At 34.1% G+C, this 18,608-nt stretch overlaps 3 protein-coding genes across 6 annotated transcripts; 2 read left to right on the top strand and 1 right to left on the bottom strand.

Annotated features, from left to right (window-relative positions):
• The first annotated feature begins 11 nt into the window (after positions 1-11).
• On the top strand, positions 12-2,230 carry LOC102618016 (3-ketoacyl-CoA synthase 1). Its single transcript, XM_006491290.4, has one exon. The coding sequence runs from the start codon at positions 438-440 to the stop codon at positions 2,031-2,033; it is 1,596 nt and encodes a 531-aa protein (XP_006491353.1). The 5' UTR covers positions 12-437; the 3' UTR covers positions 2,034-2,230.
• Positions 2,231-8,556: 6,326 nt separating this feature from the next.
• Positions 8,557-9,229, top strand: LOC102618761 (hypothetical protein). Its single transcript, XM_006491293.3, has one exon. The coding sequence runs from the start codon at positions 8,607-8,609 to the stop codon at positions 9,066-9,068; it is 462 nt and encodes a 153-aa protein (XP_006491356.1). The 5' UTR covers positions 8,557-8,606; the 3' UTR covers positions 9,069-9,229.
• A 107-nt stretch (positions 9,230-9,336) lies between these two features.
• Positions 9,337-13,431, bottom strand: LOC102618296 (heterogeneous nuclear ribonucleoprotein Q). Of its 4 annotated transcripts, none has more exons than XM_025092509.2 (9): positions 13,259-13,431; positions 11,794-12,252; positions 11,582-11,698; positions 11,304-11,444; positions 11,008-11,190; positions 10,256-10,457; positions 9,909-10,093; positions 9,738-9,823; positions 9,337-9,660 (listed from the first exon to the last, which is right to left on the bottom strand). In XM_025092509.2, the coding sequence occupies exons 2-9, from the start codon at positions 12,187-12,189 to the stop codon at positions 9,531-9,533; spliced, it is 1,440 nt and encodes a 479-aa protein (XP_024948277.1). In that variant the 5' UTR covers positions 12,190-12,252; positions 13,259-13,431; the 3' UTR covers positions 9,337-9,530. The 4 variants fall into 4 exon arrangements, with proteins under 4 accessions (XP_024948277.1, XP_006491355.1, XP_024948278.1 ...); XM_006491292.4 differs by having other exon boundaries at positions 11,794-12,232; XM_025092510.2 differs by having other exon boundaries at positions 11,304-11,378; positions 11,794-13,431.
• Positions 13,432-18,608: the final 5,177 nt, after the last annotated feature.

The raw sequence follows: 18,608 nt of genomic DNA, 5'->3' as shown, positions 1-18,608 counted from the left end.
GTAGCCCCCTACCTTCATCAACTTAACTATAACAGCATTTCCTTAGCAAGATTTAAATTTTGAGTTGGGCATGAAGATTGGTTTTATTTTAATTTTTTTTTAATGCATAACTTTTGTATACATAACACAATTCCGCTGGTGGTTGAGCTATCTATCCATTCTTGGAACTACCCGCAATTAATTCAAGATTGTCATCCAGCTTTCTTGCAGCTAATATAATAACTCAAGTGGTCAAGGTTTTCCTCATTATATAGATTGAAAGTTCCACACGACTCCATCTCTTCCTCGCCTTATAAACTATATCAAGGCGTGTAGAGTTTGTTTTCGTATTCAGCGATTGTTTTTGTTAGAGGGTACAGTTTATTATTAGTTCAGCTCCTTTACATTCCCTTGTTCATAAGTTTAACAAAAAAAGAACACAGAGAGAGAGAGAGAACATGGATAGAGTAGAGATTGATAGAGAGAGATTGACGGCGGAGATGGCCTTTAAAGAGGACTCCTCCGCCGTCATCAAGATTCGACAACGCTTGCCGGATTTTCTACAATCCGTGAAGCTCAAGTATGTGAAGCTAGGATATGGGTACTCATGCAATTTTGCAACAATTATCATGTTTGTTCTTATAGTACCTCTGTCCATAGCTACCGTAATACAGCTCAGCGGTCTGAAATTGGACCGGATTCTGGAGTTGTTATCTAAGGAAAAGCTTCAACTCAACATGATCATTGATGCAGCCAGTGATCAGTTAGCAGTTTCAACAATGTTATTTTTCCTCTTCGGCCTTTACTGGTCGAAGCGTTCGAGTCCAGTTTATCTCGTGGACTTCTCGTGTTACAAACCGGCTGATGAACGTAAAATGTCTATGGAGGCGTTCTTGAAAATGAGTGAAGAAAGCAGCTTCTTCCAAGAAGAGTCGCTGCAGTTCCAGAAGCGCATAGCGAGCCGGGCAAGTGTTGGTGACGAAACATATTTATCAAGAGGAATAACTTCCAGACCACCAAATATTTGCATTCACGAGGCCAGGGTGGAGGCTGACGAGGTCATGTTTGGCGCACTGGATTCTCTTTTTGAGAAGACTGGTGTTGAACCTAGTGACGTGGGAATACTTATAGTGAACTGCAGTTTATTCAATCCCGTCCCGTCTCTCTCTTCGATGATAGTGAACCATTACAAGCTCAGAGATGATATCAAGACTTACAATCTTGGGGGCATGGGTTGCAGTGCAGGCCTTATTTCCATCGAGCTTGCTAAGAACCTCCTCAAGGCAAATCCTAACTCGTATGCAGTTGTGGTAAGCACCGAAAACATTACTCAGAATTGGTATTCCGGCAATGACCGTTCCATGCTGTTATGCAACTGTCTATTCCGCATGGGTGGTGCTGCCGTGCTTTTATCAAACAAGGCTCGAGACCGGTCCCGCTCCAAGTACGAGCTGGTTCATTTAGTTCGGACTCACAAAGGCGCCGATGATAAGCACTTCAATTGTGTCCGCCAAGCAGAGGATGACCAAGGAATAGTTGGAGTTTCACTCTCCAGAGATTTAATGGCTGTGGCTGGAGATGCATTAAAAACAAACATCACAACTTTGGGCCCTCTTGTCTTGCCGTGGATAGAGCAATTCAGGTTCTTTGTCACCCTCGTTCGTAGGAAGATGTTCAAAGCTAAGGTTAAGCCTTATATACCTGATTTTAAACTTGCTTTTGAACATTTTTGCATACATTCCGGTGGAAGGGCCGTTTTGGACGAGATACAGAAGAACTTGCAACTCCGTGATTGGCACATGGAACCGTCAAGAATGACACTGCATAGGTTTGGTAACACTTCTAGTAGCTCACTTTGGTATGAACTGGCTTATACCGAGGGAAAGGGTCGGGTCGCCAGAGGAGATCGGGTCTGGCAGATAGCTTTCGGTTCGGGTTTCAAGTGTAATAGTGCTGTTTGGAGAGCGCTCATGGACATTCCCGTCGGTAATTGGCGAGGCAACGCCTGGGTTGATTCTATTGATAAGTATCCCGTCAAACTTAACGTTGCTTGAAATTTGAATCTGAATGGGGACATGAAAAGAGAAAATGTAATGTGATGATGACGTGGTTGGATACTCTTTATTCTTTCCCTTATTTTTTTAACTTTTACTGTTCGAAGTTCCCCTTACTTGTTAGTGATGTAAAAACCCCTGCACTGGTACTAAATATAGTACTATATCCAGATTAAAAATTTTCTTTTCGTTTTCAATTCTCACTTTAATTTATGCCTTTGAATTTCATATTTAGAATGTTACACTACTTCTAATTAAAACATAATAAGTTGAGATCATTTTAATTTTCCTCCATTAAATCGACACGTAACAACCCATCCCATTCAAAACAATTTCAAAGCTCAGAAGGTATTGAAGGCCTCTTAAAAGGTGAAAATATACACGAGGTGGAAGGTGGAAAAGGGGATGGTAGTATCTCGCAGACGCAGAGGCTGAAAGCGGGGGAATCAAGGGGTCAAAAAATTGGCTACACTCACAAGTAGAATACATGAGGGATGGAAGCATTTGTGGTGGGCGTGATCGAGCTAAGGGGGATGGAGAGAAAGAAAACATTGCTTGGAAAAGGAACAAAATCGTTGGTGGTATTTTGATGAATAAAATTCAAAGTGGATTGAAAAGTTGATAGTTTTTTTTTTAATTTCGGTATATACATATTGTTATTGATATTACATATGACATTATAATTAATATTTATAATTATACTATATAATTGAGACTACTGTCATACATTGACACACTGAAGTATTTGTACAATCGGGACTACTGTCATACATTAATACATTGAAGTACTTGTATAATTGGGACTATTACTATATATTGACACGCTAAATCACTTGTACATATATTTTAAACCCTCTTTAATATTCGAGAAGTTCATACTCCACTCACATTTCATAAGAAAGAGATTGTCTCCGCTCAATTAGTTGATAATTGAGGGAATACTGAAATTAATTTTCATAAAATTCTTATGAAGACTCAAATTCTTACCCTAAATATTGTAAGCGTAAAATTTCTTTCTTTAGACAAAAGGTCCGTTAGTGATTGAAAAGTTGATAGTTAATATTTATTATCAGGAACTGATTGACTTACCATAAGGAGTTTTCATTGAAAGATGGTTAGCAGATTGGACATCATTAATTATGCCTAGTCGATCTTGTCGAAAACAAAGTTGTGGAGAGGCCAGGACCATGGAGTAAAAAAATGTGGGGGAGCCGATTCATAATATTGGCCGTGCATGTTACGAATTTCAATTGAATGCTTGCAAATTGCAATGGGTCTAAATCTAAGGACACAGGCTTGTGTGGCAGACTCCTCTGGCTTTTGTGGCCAAGAGGAGGACACGGAGCGAAACGCTGTCAATCCTTGAAGACAGTCGTCAGTTCGCCAGCAAGCAAGCATACTAGCGGTGGTCACTGAAACACTATGTATCATTATTAAGGTCAATTTGAACAAGTCCATTAACCAAATGAGAGTACTGTCGTAAAAAATCCATTAATACCCGTTTTCACAGGCTTCAAGCTAAGCTGAATGGAGAAGCTGATGTAATCAGGTATTGCCTGATACAAATTCATTTTTAAAACACATTAGAATGAACAAAGAAAAAATGTACAGTAAAATCTAAGCCCTAGCCGGGCGAATTCATTTAGACCACGGACTACATTTCAGTCCACTAAAGTACTTTACAATGGAGATGTCAACTTAATTATTACAATTATGAGGGTTTTGATATAGTTATATAGTTAGAATATAAAATTTAATTATTTTTCAAATGATGTGACACGTGATATGTTATTTATTCGTTGATAATGTGATATAAAATTTATATTTTAAATAATGTGGCATATAATGTGGCAGTCGTTCGTTGGTGATATGAAATTATCTCACTAATAATAATAATATAAAAAAGTCATTATTGATACCAAAATTTGGATCGACAATAAGAGTTGAGAAAGAGTTATTTTTCTTGGAGAATATGCTATGAGAGAGTTTGATGTCTTCGAAATTGCCATTGTTAAGAGTGAAGAGCTCAATAGTCAAAATCCTGCAAAACAATAACCCACCAAGATCGCGAGGGTCTTACCGGCATAAACCATACGATACTTAAGTTAAAGATCGAGAGTGGCTTGTATTCTACCTCCTTTTCTAATATGCCTATTTCTCTCCTTGTCTTTGATATCTATACTTTTTTGTGGTAACCTCTTTATATAAGAGAAAACAATCATAAGTATAATTAAGTTAGAAAAATTCATCTCTTATCTTGTAGTATTAGAATTTGACAAAGATGAGGACTTGTATTGTTTTATCCTATTCAAATTAGAATATATTATTGGATGTGGGTCCTTGAGCTTATGTTATGGGATCAAGTTTGGTAAAAATATGGGTATAACATCAACTATTACAAAACATATAGTAGTCATTGATTACTGACACATCATTTGCGATCCAACTTTTATATCCCAACTCTACAAGCATATCAATATATCATTACTCAAACACTATATTATATGTACAAAAACATGACTTATACCTAACCCTACAAAAACTTAGGCGAAGAAAAAAAAGTGACCTTGGGGTTCAATGATTTATGTATAAATTTAAAAAAAAAATTATGATCAATATAAAATTGTACTAACTTAAATATAAAAATATATTACTATTCCATAAGTAATTCTCATATACTGATAAAACTAAGATAATCGTATCATATGATAAAACTAAGATAATTGTATAATTGTAAATGTTTTTTTATTTCCTATATTTTGACTTAAGTATCTGTTTAATCATTATATTTTAAAAATACCTCAAAATATTCTTGCTGTTAAAAATATTACATTCTTATCCTTTCTTTTGCTTTTATTTTACAATAATACCATTCCAACCATATTTTTGGTGTTTATTAATTTATCTATAAAAAATTTAATTAACAAACTAACAATAAAAATCAGTGTGAACGAACTAATATTTTTTGTACATGCAACAATCTTACATACAAAACATAAACAGTACTCTCAATTATATATTTTGGAGCAAAAATTTCTAAGTGTAGTAAGCAAAGCCAAAGCAAAATGGCTGGAGCAGCTAATAATGGTAAAAGTGAGAGCCCTAGTCAAGTGGTATCACTACTTGATTTTGGGAAAGAAGTGATAATTATATCACTGTCTTTAATTTGGAAGTTGGAAACGCTGTTAAAAGCGGTTGAAGCTAAGAAAATAATTAGATATTTGCCGAAAAAACTGATAGAAATAAAATCCGATATCCAGTATTTCAATCCGAAAATTCTCCAGTATTTCCTTCAATTGATTATTCCTTGTCTTCTCTGACTCCATGAAGGTTTAATTTTGACGAGAAAGACTAGGGGAATCAATAAAGAATATCAATTTAGGGTTTAAGAAAAATAACATAAAGTGGAATGTAAAATAGGTTCAAAGGGTAATTTTTTAAAACTACATTTTAATGTCTAAAATTATAATTTACTTTAGAGATATTTTAATAATTAAATTTTATTTTTAAATGAGAGTTTAATAAGTAGTTTGATGGGTTCAAATATCCCTACTCTAACCGTAATTGTGCTTTTATTTTTATTTTAAATATAACAACTAAACAAATACTTAAATTAAAATATAGGGATTAAACCAATATTTTCCCTCTTTATGAAATCTTGTACTGATAAACCTTCGCATTATACTGAATAATTTTGACGGGAATAATTTTTACGGGTAATCATGTGCTATCAAAATTTAACATTACTTAAAAATTAAAATATAACAACTAAACAAATACTTAAATTAAAATATATGGATTAAACCAGCATTTTCCTTCTTTATTGAAATCCTCTAATGATAAACCTTAACATTATACTGATTAATTTTGACGGGTAATCATGTGCTATCAAAATTTAACATTACGCCTTTTTTTTTTCTATTTTTCTTTCCCTTTTCTCTTGGTCTCACTCTTTCTTTTTCTTTTCTTCCTATTTTCCCCCTTCCCAATTCTGGTTGCCCTTTTTTAAAATTTTTTTTTTTACTCCTTTCTTCTCTTTAATGCTGTTTGGTTTCGATTTTCTTTCTTCTTATCTAAACTGTCTGCTTAATGCTGAAGATAAAGCAAACCGCCAAAAACCTAGCAAGCAGCAAAGGCGGTTTCAGATTTTCAGATTTTAAGTGGCTGAAAGAGCAAAATGATTGTCGTGAATAGCTGTTACACAGAACTTCTATTACTAGTCGTCCGTACGCCTTACTAAAATTAAGTGGTAGTGATGGTTATTTGGACAAGTTTCCATTGGGATAGTTACGAATACCGACTTCCGGGCAATGCATAAATTCTTGTAAGGCGTTAAAATACGATTTAAAAGATTTTAGAATTTTGTTAATTTAAGTTTTTTGATATTTTTATCTAATTCGAGACAATTATGTTATGTATCTTAAGTAGCGTTTATTTTTTTGTCTGAAATCTAAATGGGTATAAATTTGATTTAAATCTAAATAGATTTGAATACATATATCTAAATGATTGTTTTTCTTTTTTTAATACCAGAATATAAATGTTAAGTTGTTCGTTTTTAAAGAAAATATGAAATTTAATATTTTGACATGTATAACGTCATAAATATATTAACAATACATATATTTATTGTTTAAACACATGACCGGTTATAAATAAATTATTTGATTAGTAAAAAAAATTGATAATGTTTACCTTAACAAAGTATGAAAAATAAAATATACATCTAACACATGTATTTTTTCACATTAATATAGGAAATTTATAATGTTATTTTTAGTGTAATAGTTTGATATTTGTTTCTTGTTAATTATATAAGTCAATCAAAATTGTTTATTCATTTGAATTAAAATTAATGTATCAAATAAAATTCAAAATATATTATAAAAATAGTAAGTACAAATACAAAGAGATAGGCCAATTAAAAAATACAATAACCTAAAGTTCTATTGTGTTTAAAATTATCATTCACAAAAAAGAAAAATAGATAAATTAATAGCTGACTACATGAATATAACAGAAAAAGGATAAATAAAAAATAATAAAAGGATAATTTATAAAATAGGAAATAAATTTATTTAATGAGGGTATTAAAGAGAGAGAATATTAAAGTTTTATTTATACATTTTGCCATTCAGATAAAAGTCATAATATTTAATATTTTTCATTCAGACCTAAACATCTTATAATCAGACACAAGTGATAGAAAACAAACAAAATAAAAACTGTAAATGTCTGAAAATAATTAACATTCAGTCCTCAAACCAAAAAAAAATGGTCTTTTTATTTCTATTATAATTGGAATTTAGTTTTCTTTTTTAAGTTAGATGAGGGAAGTAGACTTACTCAATTATAAATAGAGAGGTTTTATTATTATTTTTTATAACCTTTTTTATTAATAAAATCTCCCATTATTTTGTTCACTCATGGGTTTTTTATCCTTAATCTCATGTTGTTGAGTGTTATTGTAAAAATCACACGTGTTAAGTCGTTTGTATTAGAAGTTTAGAACAATATCTAATCTATCACAAAGTCAGATTCGTTCGATAGAGTGATTCATTGCCTCCATATCAAAATTAGATCCATGTATTTACGTCCTTTTGCATGTTTTATTTTACAAGCAATCCGTTTCTGCTACTCCACTCTGTCACTTGGAATTAAAGTGGTTCTATGTCAATCGCACAAAACAAGAAGAAGACGTGTTAGGTAGGTGAGCAACCTTACTAGTAACTCTAATTAATATGGTAGATCCCATATGATTTACTTCTATTTTTAAAGTATTATCAATTGATTATATTTTGTTATATTAATTTGTACAATATTATTTTTTTTTATAACTGATCACAACTCTATAGTGATTTATATTTTAATAAAAAAATTCTAAATGATGTGGTTTATAAGTGAAATTGTTAAATTAAATGAGTAATTTCGAGTTTTTATAACTAAAGGTTCAAAAAACAATTTCAAAGAATCAAGTGATAAATTATACCTGTTTCAATTAGCAAACTTCAATGTTGATCTTTTATTCTTAAGAATCTATACAAATTCACGTACCTGTAAAGGCACTCCGATTCGTTTCTCAATTTTTATTTTTAGATAATTTATAGATTTAGAATCTAAATTTCTCTTGACTATGAGAATTAATCGAAAAATCCTTTCTCAATCTTTTTGACTTTTGAAAAATTTAGAGTTGGCAAAAGACTCATTTCACATCTAAATTTCTACCATTAGTTTTGTCTATTTGATTTATACCGTCAAATCTGATAACCACTTTTTTTTTTTTTTTTTTTGGTATTTGAATTCCCCACACTTGATTTAGTTACTAATCACATGCTATTTGCTATTGATACTTTCTAGTTTTATCGTTAGTCGTTTTCCGTATCAATTTCTGTATGGTTGCTGATCTTTAATCCAGAATCATTATACATATTTACACGTATTTATAATGTTTGTTGTACACATGGTACAATATAAGAGGCTATATTTTTTGGCACTTAAAATTATCACAATTATAAGAAATATATATAACCAATAAAAGGATAGGAAAATGAAGAAAAAAAGAAAAGAAGAAACATGTGGGCGGTGTCCCGAATCCCAGCCGCACCATTCGTCTGCAGACCCACGACACCAGCTCGTCGCCCTTATCTACGCGGCACCCAATATCCACACAAAAACGGCGGCGTTTACGACGAAGACATGGGTGGCATAGGTCACATCGTCCTCTCGAATCTCGACGCCGGCGGCAGCGGTTCGGCTTCAGCCCCAAAACTACAAATACGAAAGCAGGAGAATGGAAAGCAGCTAAGCGGGTCAGATGTGCTTTGGGCTTTACAGAGAGCGGCTGCTAAGAATAAGCTGAAAAAGAAGAACAAGAAGAAAAAGCAAGCGTCCTCTGCCGACACCCGCAGAGAGGATGACGACGACGTGGATTGCGGTACGAATGTCGAAGTGAAGCCCTTGTGTATTAAAAGCGAATGGGCTGCTAAGTTGGATGAGTTGGATAAGCGTCTCCAGGAGCTATCGGAATTCACTTGATTTCTCAAGTAACTTTAGTTTAGCAAATTAAGTTTATTGTTATGGACTTTGTTTCGATCTTTTGTGTATTTGCACAAAAAGCTTGCCAGATTAATGATTTGGGTTATACTAAGAATCTCAATATTGAAGTTTTAATGCATATAAAATTATTTATTGTTCTACTCTATTATCTAATAAATTACTTATTGCTCTCATTTTTCTCAGAATGGTGAACTGCCAACACCGTTACTTAAGTTTCTATACAAATATTTGAAAAAACAAAATCAAATATGAAATAAATGCTTGATTATCAATCATCTCCAATCTTATAAAGAGCCCTTACCTTCCACACCCTCTCCATTTCAATTCATTTGAGAGTGGGGGCTAAGAGAACAGAAATTGGAACAAAATGAGTTCCGTAAACACTTATCCATCTAAAACGAGTCCCACCTCATGAAGAACTACAACTGTTTCTACAATCTACTAATAGGGTCGATATCTTCTGCCACTGCTGCCATCAGAACCGCCGCTACTTGCTCCTCGTCCACCTGGGCCCCTCTCAACTCTACGTGGCCGAGGAGGTGGCAATGGCATTTGTACTCCAGGCTGCTGACTGCACAATCCCCCAAAACAGAAAAGTATATAATATCTGTTATTATTACATACACTGCCATATAAAAAGCAACTTACAGAACATAGCCGATTCGACCATCTGGTAAGACCATTGGCACCATGTGCATCCCAGCTGGCATTTGACCCCTACCATATATCATGGGCTGTCTCACACGGGCAAATTTATGAGACCTATCATAAGAATACTCTATCCAAGCAAAAAGAGATTTGCAAGTATACTCCAACTACCTGCTGTAAACCAGCACCAGCTGCAACTCCTAATCCAGTACTCACAGAGCCATATGCGGTCCCAGCAAAGCTACCGTAGCCAGCATGTGGCAGACCGCTTGGATGAACTCCAGCAGCACAGGAATAAACCCCTTCAGTTCTTTTATTAGTCTGAGGCCTTGCAAGAGCAACTTCCAACACTTGGCCTGTAGTTCAAGTCCATGGAACATATATATTAGTCTAGGAACTCTAGTATGAGAACAAAACAAAAATTAGTCAACTTCAGACATTGGCAGGTCTAACACTTTTGCCTTCATGTATACCCCAGATCTCCAAGACAAAGCCAGGAAAATGTGCAAGAGACTTACCGTCAATTTCATATTTCTCGGTATCTTTGATAGCCTTTAATGCACTTGACCTTTCAGCATAGTGGATAAACCCAAAATCACGTTTCCCAGATTTTCCAGGAGGCGTAACCACTTTCGTCACTTCTCCGTGACGTTGAAATAATTCTTTAAGTTGCTCAGTAGTGGTGTTTTCAGGTAGATTTTTCACATAAAGAGCCTTCACCTGCGGGTCTCAAAACAGTAGATAACATTAGGCCAACATCTTATGATTATTCAACCACAACACGGGTAGTAAAACAAATTATGATTTCACAACGTTTACTACCATTCAAAAGTTGCTTGTAAAGAAAAAATAGCACTTATTAAACTGACAATTTCCAGAAGTCATACTCAAGTTTAGATTCCAAGCAGTAAGTCTTAAGGGCATATTGATGCACATTAGGATCTTACCAGGAGACAAGCCATAATCTAAGGTTCTCATCAGAACGTAAGTGCCCCAATAATCCCTGTATTTTATTTGTATGTGTGATAATTACCTCATCGCTACAAATAGGGATACCAAGTGTTCCATTTCTTAAGTCAAACCATTTAGGCATTGACAAGGTTCTTTTGACACTTTTCAGCATCTGTGAGTCTCCTTAACTAACAGTATAGATGACATTCTCTTGTTTATATAGACATCATGAAGAGACAATAAAAGTGAATCAAACTCATATGAAAGCAGCTTCATATCAACTTGAAAGACTTGAAAATGTTCTAATTCTAGACTTTACCTGAGAAGCAGCAGCAGCAGAGTGATCAGGTGTGCTCTTTGGTTCAGCCCATGAGACAGTTGGGGTATTGCCATCCAGCTTAAAGTTTGCACTTGTCATTTTCTGCCTTGAATAATCAGCACAGGCATTATTGTAATACAAAACAAAAGCAAAACCACGATTACGAGAAGGAGCTTGAGGATCCTGTTATGGAGAGAAGATAACAAAAAGTAGTAGAGTGAGAAGATACAACTTCCACCTTTACCGCCGGGGGGGGGGGGGGGGGGGGGGGGAGGGTTGTTTAATACAAATTTTACCTTTATGAGCTCAATGGTATCAACTCCTGGACCTACATCCTCAATGACTTTTCTGAACTCCTTCTCTGTCCAGCTCTTGGGAACATTTCCAATAAATAACCTATTATTAGTTTCTGACATTGAACACCTTATTGTTTTACCCTGAAAAGATGATATGTATCAAGAAGAAAATATCGATGGAAAATGCCAAAAAGGCATGAAAGAGATTGTCTCAAACAACCAAATCATCCCTAGCATCTGTAATTTCCAAATTACGGTGTGAGAGGCATCTTGATCACCTTAAAATCTTTACTACATAACTCATCAATGGCTCTTTTTGCAACCTCTTTTGATCTAAATGCCACAAAAGCAAAGCCCTTGCTTTCACCACTATCCTTGTCTTTCACTAACCCCACCTGTATAAATTATTTAAAATAGAAAACAATGTCATCTATGACAACTAAAAGAAAGGTAATTAAATTTTATAAGCATTAATAAAAACGGTTCTAACCTCAAAAACTTCGCCTATTGGTTCACACAGATCTCTTAAGTCCTCTTCTGATGCATCCTTAGGAAGTCCACCAATGAAAACTTCAGAACCATGAGGTGGAAGGGCAAGAAGTTGGCCATGCTTCTCTTTCTCATCTTCGCTGATGGAAGCAGTGCGCTTATCTTCATCTTCCACTGCATCTTCAGTATTAATGTGACTTCCATTTGCTCCTGGTGATTGATCTTCCTTACTAGTCTCGGCATCATATTCTTCATCTTCATCATTTTGTTTTACATTTCCATCCCTACCTACTTCTCCATCATCATCTAGTTGTTCTTCGGGATCATCATCTATCTCTTCCATGTAGTCGTCCTCATCAAGATCCACCCGCTCCTCAACTTCTGTGTTATCTGCCATGACTGTTTCTAGTTTCCGGACTTATCGTTTAAAAAAACAGTGCCTGAACAGCACCGAAATCACCTTCAAGCTCTGATGATTAGAATCGAAAATGCACAGAGTGCAGAAGAATGTGCACGATGCGCAATCACAGAACTTTCTTTTTTCCATTTTAGGCCGTGTACCGGGAATGGATATCCAACCACAACCTTGGATACTCATTCTTAATTTAAAGAGGAATATACAACTAAAACTACCAGTAAATAATCAATAATTTTACGGTGTTTATAGACTGATCAACTTTGGATGGAGAATGGACTGGAAAGGAAATTGTGAAATTACAGAACTTTGTGACAAAGAGAACTATCATGATTTCTATTGCGCCAGGATATATGCTTTTGGACTCAACAACTTTCCGTGTAGCCCAGATTAATGACTGAGGAACACCAATAAGAATGATGGTACACAGAAGCCAGAACCATTTGAATTTGTTTCCCAAAATAATTCTTTTGAAAACAAAGAAAAAAAAACTAAGAATTTGATTTGAGCTCCCCCCATCCCCCTTCAATCAATTCTATTCTGCATTCACAATGGAGCTGAACGGATAGCAAAATGTTTTCTGAAAGAAAATATTTTTGCACCTTTTGTAAAATTTCACGCTAAATTTAAGTACAATCGAACCGTGATTATGCCCAAATACTAAGTTGCTAATAAACCGACCAAATCATAACAACCAACGTATAAATTCGAAAACCCAGAGTTATTTATCCCTCCCAAAAATTTAACGTCTAAAATGGTAAAACACAAGGACCAGAAAAAACTGACAGTTCATACGACATTGAAGACCTAAAATCAACATAAGAAAACAAAAAAACAAAACCCCGCATGAAGGCAGCAATTAATATAAGCCTATTACCCAGTCCTTTCCTTGTAAGACTTTTATTGCGTGTAAGAGATTCAAATCAAATACGCTGCAAATGATGTTTAGCTCAGGAATTATCTCAACTTATAGGGCTATTATTTTGGGGCATGTGCCCTAGAATCATAGAAAAAGAACAAATATAGCTGATAAGCGAGATATTTGGCATACCAGTGAATGTTTTTGTGTTTGAGGGTTGTTTTTGCTTTCTTGTTTCTGTTTTCTCCTGTATCACAATCAAATGTAGCGGGCGATTTTATCCGATCAACCCCAGTAGGAGAGGTTCGTTCTTTCTTTCCTTCTTTCTTTCTTTACAGGAGAAGCTAATTCGAGATAGAGTGAAAATTACTCTGTGAATACGTGTATGGTTGTCATAAATCTTAACTAATCAAATACAGCCACGACCTTCCAGATTCATCGCATTTCTTTTGTAGATTGACTAAAAGCACCCTTTCAGGCTTCGGCTATTGATCTGCGCATGGAAACGACTTCTTGGTTGGAACTCGGAAATTTGCTTGCGTAAATGTGAGCGTTGCAATTTACAAGTCCAAGAACTTTCGGGCTTAAACACTTCTTCAAGGGCCCAGGATGGCCCAATTCCTGATGTGACGGCATCAACACGAAGGTCCTTTTCGACATTGTAAAAGCCATTTTATTAATATAAAATATCGAGGTACTCATCTCAAACATTTTCACATGTAACACATGAGAAATTCTATGATATATTAAAGGTATTCTGTCAGTCATATAATAAGTAAATAATATTATAACATTTATGCATTTATTTTAAAAGATTATCATATAAGTGGTAGTTACATTAAATTTAATTACATCAATTGGTTGTATTATATGTGATGTTTTGTAAAATTTCTGAAACACACACTCTCTCCTTAGTTATTATCACAAGATCTTTTTAGTCAAATCACAATAGCAAACGACAACTACTGGTGCTATGAATTCAGTATATAACCGAGAACAAAGTTGTCACAAAACTATACAACTAGAAGAACAATGAGCCACCAACAGACAGCAGTCGTAGTGGTTCACTTATTTTTAGTTTTTCTATATATACAAAGATGTATAAGCATGAAATAATGTAGTAAGACAGTCCAACGAAACTTGCAGGAAACCAAACCAACAGCAGAATCGTAAATCGTAAATAGGTCAAGCAACATTGCATCTAAGTGCTCATACGAGTGTAAAGTCCTGCATCCTTAAAAACTTTGCCTGGTCTACAGAAATAGCCTTTAATGGTGGCGCAATGACTGTCTTGTGAGCATATGCACTAACCTTCAAGGGCACAACCCGCTTTGTCTACGGTCACCTCATCTTTTATTGCTCCGTTGATCACTTGCCTCAGCGTAGCACCACTCTCCACAGGCATCGTCATTGCTTGAAAATCGATTTTGAGTACACGGTTTAGAATTTTCGTGCTAATAAGCAACCCATCTCGACCGTCTGGGCATACCAACTTGGCCATGCTGTGTCCGTAACGCGTCGCTACTTCGATTTTTCTTTTACCCATGGTTGCATTTGATATCATTGAAATGAGCTCTTGTTCTGTGGTAGGGTACGCTGCGTTGGCTGCTTTACACACACTTCGATCGGAGAACGATCCAATAAATAAAGTATGTGATCGTGCAATTTGAATTGTTTGATGCACACTTGATCGGATCCTGTGGGGGACTGCAGCTCCCGATCAAGACTAATAAAAAAAAGATATATTGATCCAATAAGTTGTCGGAGCGCGCTCTTTTTGGAACTTAGAATTACTATGCTTAACATGTTAGTATGTTACAAGGGTTGTACGTTTGAAATACATGTGTTCATTGGCAATGTTGTTTTTAACATATATATAGACTTGTTACTTGTGCACGCAGAATGCTTAATTTGGGGAAAAAGTTATAATTATTTATCACATAAAATACAGGACATAAAACTGGAGAATATTTATCTCTTGTTATCAGTATTTCTTTATTTTTCTTGTATCTTGTTGACTGTACTTACCTAAGTTGCGTTCAATTTTGGTTTAATTCAAATTATAAACGAAGAATGTGGTTGCCATTGATTATTTGCTTCGAAAAAGGATATTGTTGGTCGTGGCAAGTGAATCAGTTTTATTTTCACTCCTCATGAAGAACTATGCTTGGAGACACGATCATTTCTATTGGTTTGCGGAGTCAACTTCTTGTTAGCTTCATTTTCCTCGCCATTGTATTTGACTTGTGATTCTTTTTGCTTTTGCACCCATTAAAAATTAAAAAAATAGTTGCCGAAGAAGTAAATGTTATGGTTTTTATTACTTCCTAAACTGTACATAGATTTTGAAAATAAGTTCACTTATCCTGCACGTTTCATGATCTTACAAGTTACAACATTTAAAGATCAGTTTTTAAATGAGCAATTGAATTCTTATGTTGATCTGACTTTCCAAATCTTCATCCAGCAATATTCATATCATTTTTCACATCATTAAAAGAGCAGGGTTGTCATTGATTAGTAACAATAATTGCACACATGGAAGGATCTCCACTTAAACAGAGATAAGTACCCAATCAACATTTGAACGGTAAAATAATAACTCCAAGTAAAAACATAGTTGACCCCCGATCCGTTCACAATATTACTCACAAGCAACCTAATAAAATAGCGACGAATTCACCAAAAATAGAGGTAGAACTCGTCACAAATAACCCAATAAAGATAAATAAAATTAAGATAAAAGGGAGAGGTAGACAAACATTTTATTATTAACATAAAGATGAGATTGATGGTTTTTCCCCTCTCCTCCCACAAAGAGAAGGGGATAACAAAGTTTTGAAAATAGTATGTTGTTTTCTAATCATATGAAAATAATCATTATTAGGCGGAGTTTTTATAATATTGTCAAACATGAAATTTATATTTGAAAAAGTGTAAATGTCCACAAGAGAGAATGACCGTATGCATATGGGATAGGATCTGATGCTCTCTCTCCCTCTCTCTTAATAAAATAATGCACTAGAATCTTAATCTTTCAACACCAACCAAATTAATAGATCAAATTAAATGTTGACTTTCAATTGTATTAATAACAACTCTAGAAATTAATGATACAACATATTATTAAATATTTTTTCTTCTCTTTCCTTTTATCAACACTATAGCTTAGGGGCTATTGAATTGGGTTTTGGGTTTGGAATATCTTCTATGAAGCTTTTAATGGCATAAAATATGTTAGGTGGTCTTGTGATGCAGTTCAGAAGCGATACTAGATTTCGTTCTAACATACGTTCTTGAGAAGAGGGCTCTCACAAAGGAAAAAATATTGAATATTATTAATGATAAGCGTGTGTAAAGAAACAAGCATAACAAAGCCAATTTATGCTAATTAGGATTATCTTATTCCTAATAAAATTATGATTCCTTATAAGTAAAGGAATATGACTTAAACAAAAATAAATAAAATAAATCCTAATCAAACTAGAAAAAAGGAAATTAAATTTATACTTCTACTATGACTAGATTTGTCTCATACCATCTTGAGGCTCTTTCAACTTCAAAAGCTAGCTCAAGAGGTGACAGACACAACCGATGTGAGGATAACCCCAACAATCTTCCCCTCACACATCGGGCCTTTGGTCAGAAGCATAGACATATATTCTCCTTATTGGATTGTTGGGTTGAAATGTTGGTAAACCTGGGTTCTGATACCAATGTTAAGTGGACTTGAGCCTGTCCCAACCCAAAAGCTAGCTCAAGAGACGAGGCTTTCCTTCACACTTATAAAGTTACCATCAACCCTTTCTACAACCGATGTGGTATAACCCCAATAAAATCTAATGTAACAATGAAAATGTACTCAATTATTCTTTATTCTAGGTCCAAGCACAAGTTGTGATCAATGAATCCTTGTAACTATCCATGTATATCCCAAATAGTGGCGAAGTTAAAAACATTCTTTTTTTGGGGTGAGCTGAACTTTTTTTTTCCAATTCAATACTTTTATATTGTGTAAGATAACTTTTATTAACAAGGAATTGAAGATACACTCGACAAGGGGAGACATAATAAGTCTTACTCCTCAAAATATTGTCCTAAACACTATTTGAGATTATTTAAATAATATATTTACCCATTAAACGATGAATTTAGACAAGAATTTGATAATAGTGGAAGAAGCGACATAACTAATCAATATGAAATTCTTATATAGGTTTCAGTAAGGGTACGTTTATAAATAAATAAATAAATAAATTTTTCAGAGAGCTAGGCCCGGCTACCTCTCTCAGGTTCGCCCATGAGGAAGCCACGTGGACGCTAGGATGGGTTATAGGCTTATAGCCCATACAAAATTTTAGAAACGAATCAACCAAGTCCTTTTAAAAAGATTTATTTACAATGCGATGTTATTAATGTTTTCAATATTTTTAATAATATTTCAACTTTTTGATCCTTTTTAATTTATTAACGTAAATCTCAACTCATTTCTCTCCATCTAAGCGTCTCTCACTCTTTACGCTCTAACTTTTTGATGATTAAAAAAATAAATAAATAAAAACACAATATTAAATGCTTGAATTTTATTTTTATCCGGAATTTAAAGAATTTGATTGACCATATAATCATCTCAAGCTTAGTTACTATTCAATATTATGATTGAATTTAATGTATATCTTGATTCCTAGGAATATTTAATGATTTTTCTTTTGATAATTTTCTTAATTAAGTGCGACGAACTATAAGTCAACTCATTTTCTATTTTTAAATTTCTTAAAATCTAATTAAAGATAAATTATTGTTTAATCTTTTTTATTTTCATTGATAAATTTCAAGAAAAAAAAGTACAAATTATTTTTTAAAAACTAATGTCAATATAGGCTATCCTTAAAAAAAAATAGTAATTAATACATTTACTAAAAATTATTTTAGCACACCTTAAAAAAAAGGTTAATAATAATAATAATAATGACTTGGCCTACAGCTTCGCCCCTTATCCCAAATGATCTTTTGCTGCTGCATAATAGAAACTGTAAGCGTGGCCCGCGTGGAGTGGAATGTTCTATAGTATATAAAGGCTGCTGAATGGCACTTTTATTCCTTTTAAAATTTGTTTTTGCCAGTAAAATTCCTGATAAATATTTGAATACCTCATTTTATTTATGTTCTACAATAATATGATTGGAGAACTACAAACTAAAATTAATTACGCTATTTGTTAAGATATCACTTTTACCGTAACAACGCATTTTTTTACAACTTTTTTTTAATATCATAGATGAATCGAGATATTAAATTTTATGAAACACTTAAGTAAAAATTTCAAAAAAAAAAAAAAATTTAAGGGACACAATAATGTCATTTTCTTCGTTATATAAAATATTACCAGCGCCTTGCGCAGCGTTGCATATGATACAATATCAACACGTGCATGAGACAAGTGTAGATGCCCAAACTAATTCCATGATCTCCTTAAGGCCTAATGATCATCCTTCATCATCAACTAAGTGATTGATCGCTTTGAGGCGCGTATGCAGAGGGA

The sequence above is a fragment of the Citrus sinensis genome, chromosome 3, assembly GCF_022201045.2.
Source record: "Citrus sinensis cultivar Valencia sweet orange chromosome 3, DVS_A1.0, whole genome shotgun sequence".
Taxonomy (NCBI): domain Eukaryota; kingdom Viridiplantae; phylum Streptophyta; class Magnoliopsida; order Sapindales; family Rutaceae; genus Citrus; species Citrus sinensis.
Note: the sequence above shows the minus strand (reverse complement) of the source record. Positions and strands in the feature narration are given on the sequence as shown.

What these genes read in the sequence shown, in the direction of transcription:
- LOC102618016 (XM_006491290.4), top strand. Translation starts at nt 438, where the DNA reads ATGGATAGAGTAGAGATTGATAGAGAGAGATTGACGGCGGAGATGGCC.
- LOC102618761 (XM_006491293.3), top strand. Translation starts at nt 8,607, where the DNA reads ATGTGGGCGGTGTCCCGAATCCCAGCCGCACCATTCGTCTGCAGACCC.
- LOC102618296 (XM_025092509.2), bottom strand. Translation starts at nt 12,189, where the DNA reads ATGGCAGATAACACAGAAGTTGAGGAGCGGGTGGATCTTGATGAGGAC. An exon ending in CAATAGGCGAAGTTTTTGAG is followed by an intron (nt 11,699 to 11,793) that starts GTTAGAACCGTT and finishes TAATTTATACAG; the next exon opens with GTGGGGTTAGTGAAAGACAA. An exon ending in CGAGAAATATGAAATTGACG is followed by an intron (nt 10,094 to 10,255) that starts GTAAGTCTCTTG and finishes CTTGAACTACAG; the next exon opens with GCCAAGTGTTGGAAGTTGCT.